Genomic DNA, 13660 nt, shown 5'->3' with positions numbered 1-13660 from the left:
ATACAGACGAGACTCCTCCCCTACTGAGCAGCACGGTGACGTCAAAAGGAGGCCGACACCAGGAAGAGACGAATGGCGTTTCCCCGGAGACAGAGACAGAGAGTGCAGAGGTCGTGAGGAGACTGCAGACAGACGAGACCAGAAGACGACGGAAGAGAAGGTGAAGCCAGGAGGCCAACTTTTTCACGCTTCGCCCCGCCACGCTCCCACGGGGGGAGCGTGGCTCCAACAGGTACGGGGCAGAGTGGCGGGCTGGGTGGGACGCCAGGTCCCTACCGAGTAATTTGAAAATTTGTAAAGCCCATATCCCTTTCCCTTGACCCTTCACGAGCACAGCATCACGTCCTTTGCCTGCTTAAACACTGTATCACCGGTTTCCCTCACTCCCGGCCCCTGAGACATATCTGAGTTATACAGCGACCTAACTCGTCCCTATCTCTTTCCTCTTTTTCCGGCTCCTTGACCTGGACGAGCAGAGACGGGGCCCTCGAGACAAGCTGGATTCCGCCAAGACCGTGTGCGATCCAGCCGCATTTGCCAGGGAGAGAATTACCAGCAGAAAGAGAAAAACATATATAAAAATAAAGCCATCTCAGAAAAGCTTACTTAATGCCTCAGACTCTACTTCCCTTGTACGCTCTAAAGCTGAGGTTACCGGGACCCCCCCTACGCCCCCACCTAACCCGGGACAGAACCGAAGGATGGAACCAAACAAAGTCAAAAGCACAGAGTGAAGGCACACCCGTCCGAACTAGAGGAGAGAAAATAATCCAACAATGGAGTCAATGCCCATGTGTAATATCAGAGAGGAGGAGGTAATCGGCCTCATGAATCGAAAGACTCCTTAAAAGAAAAACCACTTGCACTACAAGATACCCAAATAGATGACAGGAGTATGCAGAGCATGAATATCTACAGGCACTCATGCCATCGTAGATATTGTTTTTTTCCCCTAGAAGCTTTTTAAGAATTGGTTGCGAGAGCTGCTGTTTAGGCTCGAACACAGTCTTAGTGGTTTTCGGCGTCGATATTACTTTCAGTGCCGAAATGGTGTTGGCCCCAAGTAAAGATTTTGGTGTGTGCGGTCTCCACGCTCAAGGCATTTTCAATACCGCTGGTGCCGGTTTGCGCTCCACCACTTTCTTGGTGTGTGGATTCTGGGTTTTTTCGGTGCCTGCACCGATGAAACCTTGAGCACTTTAAACTACAACAGCAGTCTATTGTTTAGCAGACAGATTGACGTGGGTCTGCTCCTGAGCCTGTTTTTGGAGACCGCCATTGCCTGAGGACAGGACGGTTCGGTGAGCAGCTTTAGTTTGTTTTGTTGGCTTTGTTGGGGTATGGAAGGCTTTCACCTGTGTACTCCTGTGCCCTTGTGTGGAAAGTTCAGGGTCAGAGTTGGAGATTTTCCCATTGCTAGCAAGCAATATCGTGATGTCGGTGGTCAGTGCTTGTGGCTCGGTGTCCTCTGCTTCGTGTTTTGGTGCAGCAACTGTCCTTGAACATGTCAGCCGCGTGGTCAGCATACTGTGCCTGTATGGTGGAATGGGCCCAACGGCATTCTCCTCACTGCTGTGGCATCTTCATGGATCGGAAAGCCAGGCATGCCTCACATGACACCTCGTCGTGCTCTGGGGACAAGCAAAGGGTACAATCCTTGTGCTGGTTCTGGCCTTTAATACTTGGCCACACACTTTTTTGAAAAAACTAATTTGGCGTAATTTCCATCCCTGGTTGATGTCAAGTGTATGGAGTTCATTGTTGTAGAAGTTAGTGTTGGAGTTATGAAGGGTGTCGAACCAGGGCGGGCGGATTGAAAAAATAAGGAACACCAGTTGATGTGGTGATTTTAGTTCTCGCTGACGGAGGAGAAACACAACAGGGCGCTGGAAAGACCTTGTGGCAGAGCTCGAACTATGTCCCGAGCTGCGAGATCGATGTCTGTATCTGATGGCGGGAAAAAAAAACAATCTAACAAAGGAGAGGATGAACATGCGCAATACAGACTATAGGAGGAGTCATTATACCTTGTGACTCATAGAACTTCTTCAAAGAAAAACAACATGTAAACGTTTAGGCCCAACACTAGATGGCAGGAGTATGCTAAGTCAACACATGCTACGAATTCACTACCTATATAGGCCACACGATAGACAAGCTTTCTTCCATCCACAGGACTCCTGGGAAATAGTGGGTAACCAATCCACAATGCGCTCTAGTGCTTAGTCTGTGATATAATGTGCTATTCAAGTTCAACTATAACACAATGTGATGCAAACAGGTCATGTTCTTGTAGGCCTTACGTTATGCAAGTGCTGCATGCTACGGTAGAAGTTTATTTAGATTGTGCTTCACACTGTCAGTCAAACTTCAATCTTATCCTCCAAACATATTTAGCTGGCTTCCTAAAATCCCACTGACTGAATGTGCTCCTTTTTTATCTGTGCACACGCACTGACTGAGCTTTGTCAAGCACCAAGCAGTGTGGGGTGATGTCTTTCTTTCTAAGTATATACAAGAAGAGGTGGGTCAGAAAGTCTCTGAGCTTTGGGTCTGTGAAATTACCTGAACCAGCTCAGTTAATGTCCGTTAAAAATCCGTATGTAGGTCAGTGCTTTATAGTTTAAAAATATACATGATCACTAAATTGTAGCCGACACAGTAAAAAGGAATGAAGACCAATTATGCTGCATACAGTTACCTGGATGGACCAACAAGAGAAACTGTTGCATAGGGGTCACAGTTTTGTCCGTTAGCAAGGGACAACCCTTGGCATTCCATTAGCCTAAATAAGAAAATGAAGAGAACAAACTATCAGAATAATGTTTGTAGGAACTGACGGCAATCATTGAAAATGTAATATGGCTACTTGAAATCAAATGAAAACGTGAAAGGTACTCATCACAGTCAAGAGAACATGTATATTTCATGGTAGTGACAGTTCTCACAAGTTGTTCTGTCAGTGAACACACACCATAATAGTACACAGTAATGTTGATGCATTATGCAGCGATGTAGCTCAAAGCTCGACACAGATGAGCTCCTCTGCTACAACCAACTGGTAAAAAACACATCTCAGTTTTGAAGCAGAGGAACTCCGCAAAGATGATAGTAGGAAGCAGAATGTGTAAATCTAGGAAGACAACTTTGGGGGGAAAAATGAAAACACTTACTCAATTGAAAACACTGTTTAGCAGCCTGTCATTGCTGTAGATGCAATACTTTGCACATTCTGCTGTTAAGAGGGTGGACTTGCATAGAGCAAGCTATTTTTGTCAAACCTTTATTTTCAGATTGAAATGGGCATGACCAGAATGACTGTCATAAAAAAAAAAACACATTGCTCCTGACAGACACACACTATCTCTAGATTTGTGTACTTTTTCCAGATCATGTAGAGAAAGAGCCTTCTATGAGGCACTAAGGAGTTCTTACATAAGGATGCTTTCTTACTAATTGACTGAAGTGCTAGACACTAGAGCCAGTTTGCTAGGTTGTGGTCTTGAATAAGGTTGCTCATTGACTGTAGAAGAGCTAGGTACTAAATCCAGTTTCCAAGAAGCATACTTTATTTTTTTGCATTACCAAACGGGCATAGGTTGATTTAATCGACAACACTTATCAAGATAGAAACACAGATAATGAGGCAGTCAAAGGAATTTAATGCAACTTTCGCACACACATCTGTGCTAACTACATTGCTTTCAGCTATGTGCTGATAATTCTGCACTGGAACACATGAAAACCTGTCTTTCTAAGGGGTGAGTCGACCCTGTGACATGTCTTAAATATACTGAAATGTTATGTCATGCGCAATGGGAATCCAAATTGACTCAGCAGACGCCACTCTGGCAAGGCACATGGCTTGGTGAAGTGGTGGCGTTACATGGGTTTAGGCAATGGAACTACATAGGCATTTCCCAACTGGGCGACGTGTGGAACCATATACAGACTTTTTAGGATTTAAATAGCGGTTTCTCCCTGAATGCCTTGAAAGTCTACAGATACTTGCAGCTACGCCACGCCCTATACGCCCACATCTCGACAGGTACCACGCATCTAGACTTCAGTCCACCTGAAGCGCAACTCATAATGGGGAATCTTGGGAAGGGAAGCATCTCGCGCATATATCGCACCCTCACAAACAGGCCCGTGTTTCTGGATTTGCTTAGAGCTCGCTGGGAGAGCTGGTTAGGTCCCCTTGACGACTAGGATTGGCGAGACGCCCTAATGGTCCCTAAAACTGTCACTACCTCTGCCAGACTTCAAGTCATCCAAATCTATTACTTCCACACTGCATACCTTACCCCAGAGTGCAAGCACAGTGCAGGGTTGCGAGCCTCGCCTGAATGCACACGCTGCTGACACCAACCTGCAGACTTCTACAACGTAGTCTGGTCTTGCCTCCGTCTCCAGAAATACTGGGACAAGATAGTAACCGAACTCACACACATTTTGGGCTGGCATGTACCCCATGACCCAAGTGCCTCCTCCTGGGCATTATGGATGGTCTGGATGGATCTCAAGCAGATACTGTTACTGGGGATCATTGTGGCCAAGCGGGATATTGCAATGACCTGGCCACAGTCCGTTCCCCGCCACAATAGCTAAATGGCGCCGAGGGGTGGACTGGTGCGCCACTCAAGATAAACCCTTGTTCGAGGCCAGGGTATGTCCGGCCAAATACAAAAGAGTGTGGGGCAAATAGACAGATCAGATGTGCTAATGGAGACCCGGGCGGAAGGACTCTTACCTTCGGTAAACTGTTTAATCCTGTCATGTAGAGTATATACTTGTTGTGCCTATAGTTGTACATTATTATTGACACCCATTAGGTCTTCTAAGTAAACCTGTGCTTGAGTTCTCAATGCTAATCTTCCCTGTTTTCTAAAATCGATTACGTTGATTATCAAAAAAAAAGATATATAAACTGAAATTTGTTGAGAGAGACAATGAAACAATGGCATTGTCCTGGCATATCCAGGAAGCCTGGTCACCTTAACCTGCATGCAGCACTAGCCCAGAGAGAAGTGTGAAGTCCCAGTACCTGAATCTTGAACGAAGCCTGGAGGAAACGCTTGATGCTAGGAAGAAGTAACACAACACCACAACATTGTTCTAGCTACGACAGAGAAGTTTCAGAGGTGTTTCTCTAGCCCAGAAGTTTACAGCAGTTACATTTCACCCACAACTTCACCGCCCTGGTTGTCATCAAGTGAACTGGTTCGGTCATCAGCTGGGAACAACAGATCCAAGCATCTGTGTTGTGTAAGGGTGACTACACTTCTGACACCATCCTACCAGTTCCTGGAGGAGTGTATCACTGCTACCATTAGAAACTCACACTCTGACCGGAGTCAGACATTCAATGCCATGCCTCAGATCTGCAGGCATCCTTGAAAGTCCAAGGCAAAACCTTACCTTCAATATTCAATCTGCCCACCCCATTGGTGTCCAGGTCCGTAGTCAGCACATGGTGACCATGACGTACCTAGAGAATCTTGGCAGTGGCTCATTAGTGTGATTGCAGTGTTTTGTACATGTCATGCATGCCATCCCAACAAATCCAATACACAGTCCCTTTATGGTACATCCATTGTGCCTCTTCTTTCAAAAGATGGACTTATGGTGCTCCACTGAAGGATACCAGATTTCAGGGTGCTATGAGGAGGATGCCAGACTTATGAACAAATGTGCTCGTCCAAGTCCCTCAAAGGCAGTCTTCAGATGTCCAAGCAATACAACCAATAGAAAGGAAGCTTTGTAATAGACTTCAAATGACTCCTGCAATGCTCCTTACCTGATGCACCGTTTGAACTTTTTTGTCAATAGCCACATCAGCAAGATGGATGAGCACAAAACTCTACAATTATCATTCTTCCATTATCATAGCAAGATCCTGGCATCCTTACAGATGCTTAGATCACCTAATCCTGAATGGATCTATGACAGAGTGTGATCTCCCTTCTGGAGCCTGGTCCGGACCTCACTGTCCTTCTGCACACTACAAAAAGGTACTTATGAGCATGCATGAGGAAGTACAGAGTCTTACTGAAAAAAGGGACATATATTTTAACTTACAAAAGTTGTGACAGTTGGACAGACTACAAAATATTATCCCAACAGCTCTAAGATGCCTGGTCCTTCTACTTCTAGGTTCATATTGAGGCTTCTTTAACCACATAATTTGGTAAGGTTTTTGGGAGAAGGCCTAAATTTTAGTATTCGTTCCTAACTGAGCTGCGTCTCAAAAAGTTAACATACTTAACTCTTGAATTCCACACATTAGGAACTAGGGTGATACATAATATTTGCCCAGTTTAGCAAGCAAACCAGTGGGCGTTATGAAACCTCAACCCAATGGTTGTAAATATAGAATTGATTACTTTTCCCCAGGTAAAACATATAAAATGAGTTGAGATCTGCTGCTCTAAACAGCTTGTTCAAACTGAAAAATGGTGGGTGACCCAATATACCCTTGCGGGCTCTGGCAGATAATGTAAATTAAAAAATACCGGCAAAGGAATTTGTTTGAACAAATAAACAATTTACAGAGGTCAGATTGAAAAGTTACTAATATCAATTTATCTGACTTAACCTCATTGGGATCTGTGCATGATTTATCTCAATCAACCTTATTGTGATACATAGAAAGAACAATCAAATGAAAAAGCAGCAACATTGGAAATCTTTTATAACAAAAGATTATTTTATATATGCAAATATTAAAAATTCAAAGGGTACAAATCATCTCATAGATTTAATTAAAAATTCAAATGCCAAAGGAATAAATAAATTGTCCTATTCAACATCTGAATAAAAAGTCCAATCAAATAAATCAATAGCAAATGACTCATTGTTTTTATAGTGAAAGCCAAATGCGTAGTTAATAACCAACGTAGAGATAGACTTAACAGTCGACGTTTCGGTCTTATGTGGTTTACTTGCAAGACCTTCAGGACAACATATATTTGTAACGGTGACCCCCTACAAAGACATCATGTTATACATTACCATCTTATCTTATTCATCCCATATTTCATCTTTGAAAAAAAGAACAAAAACACATATAACCCGTGTGCAGTCTATACCTAATTATGGATTAAAAAACCTCAATTTTTTTGACATCTGACATATATCACTTTGTCAGAGATACTTATTTGACATTACAGTTCATCATACTCATAACTCCTTTGTGTGCCTAAACAACTCATATCCTGCCTATTGTTGGTGCTGCCTCGTTTAAAGTACAACTTACTTCTGAAGGCTGATATTTACAGGAATCCCACAAGATTGGTGTAAATGAGTTTGAGGAAGTCACGATTTTCTGAAATGTAACAATCAGTGCATCAAAATTTAGACTTACATCCGAATGAGGTGAACTCCTTCGCTTTTATCAGGTGTTGCCTCTTTAGAATGAATTGCATAAGAGAAGGAATACTGCAAAAATTAAAGCTGTATGCGAAAGTTCCCTACATTTGAGACCTGAAGACGTGATACCAGAGAATTCAGGTAAACTTCCTGATAGAAACGATGGAGTTAACTTCATTTAGATGTCAGCCTAAATTTTGATGCGCTGAATTTTACATTTCAGAAAATCATGACGGCCTAAATCTCATTCAATCTAATCTTGTGGGATTTCAGTTAATACCAGCTTTCAAAAGTGAGTTATACTCTAAAGAGGCAACACCTGATAAAAGCGAAGGAGTTCACCTCATTCGGATGCAAGTCTAAATTTAAATGCACTGATTTTGACATTTCAGAAAATCGTGACGGTCAGATGTCAATGTCAGATGTCAAAAAAATTATGAGTTTTTTTAATCCATAATTAGGTATAGATTGCACACGGGTTATATGTGTCTTCATTCTTTTTTTCAAAGATGAAATATGGGATGAATAAGATAAGATCGTAATGTATAACATGTCTTTGTGGGGGGTCACCGTTACAAATATATGTTGTCCTGAAGAAGGTCTTGCAAGTAAACAACATAAGACCGAAATGTCGACTGTTAAGTCCATCTCTACGTTGGTTATTAACTATGCATTTGGCTTTCACTATAAAAACAATGAGTCATTTGTTATTGATTTATTTGATTGGACTTTTTATTCAGATGTTGAATAGGACAATTTATTTATTCCTTTGCCATTTGAATTTTTGATTAAATCTATGAGATGATTTGTACCCTTTGAATTTTTAATATTTGCATATATAAAATAATCTTTTGTTATAAAAGATTTCCTGTGTTGCTGCTTTTTCATTTGATTTCTTCTTTGTATGTCTCACAATAAGGTTGATTGAGATAAATCATGCACAGATCCATATGAGGTTGAGTCAGATAAATTGATATTAGTAACTTTTCAATCTGACCTCTGTAAATTGTTTACTTGTTCAAACAAATTCCCTTGCCGGTATTTTTTAATTTACACTAAACAGCTTGTGGCACTTACCACATGATTCGAAACTGAGCGTTAGGGCACAGGCTGCCCTGAACCGTAGAAGGAAAAGAGAGAACTGCGAGACAATCTGAGGTAAGGTAGGGCATGAGCTATGAGGTACAGAATCATTAAGAATGAGAGGCCATGTTACAGTCCATACTGATCACAAGTTTAACGGCTGCTGGGACAGAGATCTGAAGACACAATTTTAGGATGAGGAATTATTTGGAATAAGTAATTATGCAAAACATTGGCAAAGTCAAGTTATGCTTACCATTTGTAAATATTTTAGGAGAGTCTATTAAAACATTGACGTAAAGTATAAAACTATAAGGAGGTAATATCTTTCATGACATGGAACTATAAACATTCAAAGCAATTGTTGCTTCGAAGAAGTTCTTAATTGGTAATGGCAGCAAGGAACCAATCAATACCAGATTTGGCAATGATCATGAATACTGTCAATACAGGAACCGATATGCGATTGCTTCAGCAAAACATTTGCAAGCAATTAGCCACCATGAAGATAAGATGGACCCTTCACAGACTTTATAAAATGGTGAACTGGTAAAATGATTGTTAGTTTTTGAAGTATAGGTCCATTACTTGGGCTGTAAAATGATGGGGAGCAATTACCTATGGCTGAGAATAATTCAAGCATTCCAACCATCACTTTTTTGCATTTAATTTTTTTAAATTTTTTTATTTACTTTAACAATGGCACCAACTTGCACCAACAAACATGATCACTGTTGAGCATGAGAATATCAATTTGGCGTCATTGAGCACTATTTTCACAGACCTTACAAATACATATGCAAACAAATAGCAAATAATCAGAGTACAGGGGGATACTTTCTTGTATTCTTCATTGTGGTGCCGAGATGTGACGTGTAAGCCCAGATGTGATCGCATGTTCACTGTAACACTGGAACCAGATTGTAGTGGACCAATTAGGCAGAAACTGGTCTTGGGTTGCCTGTGGTCTGGTGCAGAGAGGACCTGGCTTGGCAGTTTGGGCAAGACCTAGTTACCAGAGGGTGAGATTAACTACACAATTCCAACAATCACTGTTTTGTATTCTTCAATGTAACGAGGTAGAGAAAAGAGCACATATTAGGAAATTTGAGTGTGTTTATAACTTAATCAGTTATTTTGTTTTCAAACTATTATAAAATATATTATTTTAAAAGACCGAATGGAACGGTTGTGTCATCCTTGCCATACATGCTTAAAATCCAAATGCCTAGATCTGTTGGAATGGGAATGTCCCCTGCATAATATACAGACCTGATATTAGTTCCCGACAGCATGAGAAACTGTTATCCTGACCATTTTGTTGGCCCAGGCATGGTAATCTAGCATGTGCACAGCCGCCTAGGCCTGTCCAGCAAGGTCCAAAATGTGTTCAGTGACCTGAAGCGGTACTCCAAGCATGCCCTCTTAGCCAGCATGGGACTTGTGGCCATGGTCTTCATTCATCACATGAAGTAGTGGTGACTGTGTTGAATGAATAATCAGTCTTGAACAGACTTACAATCTGCCAGTAGTGAGTGCGATCTCCTGACCCCAACGGTTGTAAAAATCTGCTTAATTACAATCCTCAGGCCCTTGCACTGACATTCAGAGTGCATGTCAAGTGTGTTTATGTGTGGTGGATGTAAAACACATGAATGGTATTAAGACTGTATTGCAAAAGTCTGAATACGGGAACCAGTGGGATCCTTTCAAATCTCTCCTGGTTTAGAATGGCACAAGATGGATGGTGGATACAGCTTTTCCAGACTGTGAAACCCAGAAACGTTTTACAAGATTGCTCTACGAAGCTCATCTTTTTTCATAAGTACACATGCTTGAAGATAATATGAGCTATCCTGAAAGGTGGGTATTTTAATTTTCTCTTTCCCTTCTATAAACTGCAGTGGTCTTCAATCTTCAGAAAAAAAGTCTTCCAGCTCCCAGGATCCCAAGATGGACAATGATATCTGCTGGAGTCAATTTACATCTGTAAAACAGAGGTAGTCCAGTAAGGGCTAACTTTTTGCCTATCTCCCCATATCCTCTGATCAAACTATATTTGAGCTCGGATTTCGTTCCATAATTCCTACAATGTGGGATAGTCAACAAAGATCCGTTATCAAATTCAAGTTTCTATTTTAGATCTCTGGCATTTAGGACTAAGGAGAACCATGAATGAATCAGCAAAGGTGTATAATATGACCTGAAGATAGTAGAATATAATACTGGACCCCATAATTAGGCACTGTATATTTTTGCAGCTCTTTCTCAGTTTAACATCTGTTAGTGTAAATCCAGTATTTGCTGACCTTTTTTCCTTCATTTCAGCAAAAAGATCTTCCTCAATAATCTGAATTTTGTAGACTATGAAGATGCGTTCCTTTTTGCGAAGATCAACCAGCCCACCCGTGTACGATACAGAGCAATAACTATGCATAATGGATAGTATATCATTTCTATATAGACAATTTTTACAAAGGTTTCGTATGGAGAGGGTAGATTAAATTTGTGCACGATTTGGGCATACGTCTTAATCTCTGAGTCACACAGGAAATCCACAGTGAGGTAATTGTGCAATAACCAGCTAATATCCAGTCTTTTCTGGGGAATTGCAGGATTGCCCCAGATAGGAGTGAGCTCATTAATCTTGAATATTTTCATTGTTTCAACAATTGTGCTATATAGTCTGATCGAATTTTGTATTACACAAAACCGAATTCTTTGAACTACTCTGGATGTCCATTTTTAAATAAGGGTTGTATGATACAACAATGCAGGCCTAAACCGCGCGGTCTAGACCGCGCATTTAATACATGATTGGTAAAGGTATTCTTGATAAAAATCACACCCCAGCCCCCCTACCCTGAGCCCTAAAAACCGGCCCCCCAGCACTGCAATCCCCTGTGTCCCAACCCTAAATATTACCCAGACCCCCTGCCCTGGGCCCTAAAAACCAGCCCCTAGCCCTGCACTGCACCTCACCCCAGGTCAAAAAACTACCCTGACCCCTGCACCCCGTCCTGAGCCCTAAAACGGCCCTCAAGCCTGGAAATTACCCAGAGCCATAAAACGCCCCCCAAGCCAAAAAACTATCCCAACCCCAACCCCAGCCCCCCCTCACCCCACCCCATGAGTCCTAAAACTGCCTCCAGCCCTGAAAACGGTCCCCGCAACCCCCACCGCAAGCCCAACTTACCAAGCTGCATCCCAGTCTTTCTTCCGATCCTTCCTGCTCCTCTCACCGCCCATCCGGTCTCTGGAACGAGGTCGCCGATTGCTGACTGCATTAACCACGTATATGCATGGTTCAGGCATATATATTGTTAAGGCTACAGGCATATGTATTGTTAAGGCTAGCTGTGTTCCGCTTACATGGTAATGGCACGCTCGGGTTACCCTGCGTAGTTAATGCTGGGTTACCCTGCATAGTTAATGCGGTTTCCCTTAATTAAGTAACACTTCATACCATTTTATCATAGCTTCAAGGAGGCAGTTATTTGCTAAGCTTTATCCATTCTGGCTCAAACCGTTGCCACATATATCCTAGTAAGGTGGCATATGATACTTTTTCATATCGGTGTATGAACAAGCCCCCAGAATGCATAGTATGGTTTAGCTTTTTACAGTTCACACGTTCTCCTTTCCATGCCAAATGGAGCTACACATTGCTCCATTTCATTTGGTGTAAAGTCTTAATTATGTTACAAGGGGTGGTTCAGAATAAAAATATTGATTGGAGTAGGATGGTCAATTTGTTATATATGTATGAATAATTTCTGATTCCAAGCATGTAACTGGGATTTGCCTTGCTTTATTAGTGAACATAATTTGGTGCATAGAGCCACTGATATCAGATAAATATTTACACGTAAATATTTCAGAGATATATTTTAAAGAATATTCTGCAGTTGTTCAGGAAGATAAATTAATTCTGTACCGAAAATATTTCAATTTTATTGTGGTTTATTTTGTATATGGATACCTGCAAAAACGCCTTAATACGCAATGCACTTTCCACATTGCTTTCCAATGGGCCAAAATATGAAACCATGTCACTAGCATATAAATATTTTTTACACCTCCTCCTTTCCCCCCTCCCCCAAAGACCGCTATGAAATCTTTGCTCTGTTCTTATAGTTATCGAAAAAAGGTTCTATAAACCACTCCAACAGGGGAAAGTGGACATCTCTATCTTGTTCCCCGGCAAACAGATGTGATGTCTCCTATCCTCCCATTCACTGCGAGCCGTACTAGTGCTACTGTATACACCAAAGTTATCAACTCGATGAACTGGGTCGGTATTTTCATTTGCTTCAAAACTGCCCACAAGAAATCCCAGTTCACCAGGTCAAACACTTTCTCTACACATAAAAAACAATTAGCCCACTTTGGTTTGTGCAAAAAGATAGGAGATTGCTTCTATAAGAAAGTAGATTTGGGCAGCCATAAAACTAACCTTAACCTACCACGCTCCCTAGAATTGAGGCCAACATATTTGCTAAAACGTTCATACAAATGTTATAATTAAGGTTTGGAAGTGTGATAGGTCGATAAGAACTGCCATCGATTGTTTTTCCCTTAAGTCTAGAAAAAAATCCAAAGTTGCTCTTCTTTAAACATTTCAAAATTCCTTCCTGTATTCCACATCTGATGGCATATCTGGTGTAGCCGAGAAACTAGTACTTCTGCAAAGACTTTGTATATCTCATTTCCTAGACTATCCAATCTGGGAAATGTTCCGATCGGTAAATCTGTAAAAGCCTACTAAATTTCTTCCACAGATGTAGTAGATTCCAGGAAAGTTATTTGTTTAATTTATAAATAAGGAATTAACACTTTTTGAACAAACGTGATGATTTTCTCTGTACCAGGATTTTATTTCTCAGCATAGAAGTCTAAATGAAGCTGCTAAAAAAATGTGGTTATTTTATTTTGTTCATGTACTAATCTTTTATTTCAGCAATCCTTAATTTCTCTAATTTCAGTTTTAGATTTTTAACTTGCCATGCTAAAATCCAGCACATTCCTTCCTTCCTAATAGACATACTGCCCACAGTTCTGCAGTTTTTTCAGTTGCTAAATCTCATAGCGCCGGGACACGTCCTCCGGAGGTAGCCGCTCGCGCTTTATAAGTTTCGGTATTATTATTATTATTATTATTTCATAAAATATTTTAATTTCCCTACATGCCTTAACAGCTTTTACA

The 13660-nt window shown here is 41.3% G+C and overlaps 1 protein-coding gene across 1 annotated transcript in view; it reads right to left on the bottom strand.

Moving 5' to 3' along the window:
- The window catches only part of RASA2 (RAS p21 protein activator 2), a 619199-nt gene that overhangs the window by 353517 nt on the left and 252022 nt on the right, over positions 1-13660 (bottom strand). The window contains exon 6 of the mRNA XM_086943698.1: positions 2702-2785. Coding sequence (XP_086799824.1) covers positions 2702-2785 — 84 coding nt within the window. The remainder of the gene's footprint in view (positions 1-2701; positions 2786-13660) is intronic.

This window comes from Lissotriton vulgaris, chromosome 11 (assembly GCF_964263255.1).
Source record: "Lissotriton vulgaris chromosome 11, aLisVul1.2, whole genome shotgun sequence".
Lineage (NCBI taxonomy): Eukaryota > Metazoa > Chordata > Amphibia > Caudata > Salamandridae > Lissotriton > Lissotriton vulgaris.
Note: the sequence above shows the minus strand (reverse complement) of the source record. Positions and strands in the feature narration are given on the sequence as shown.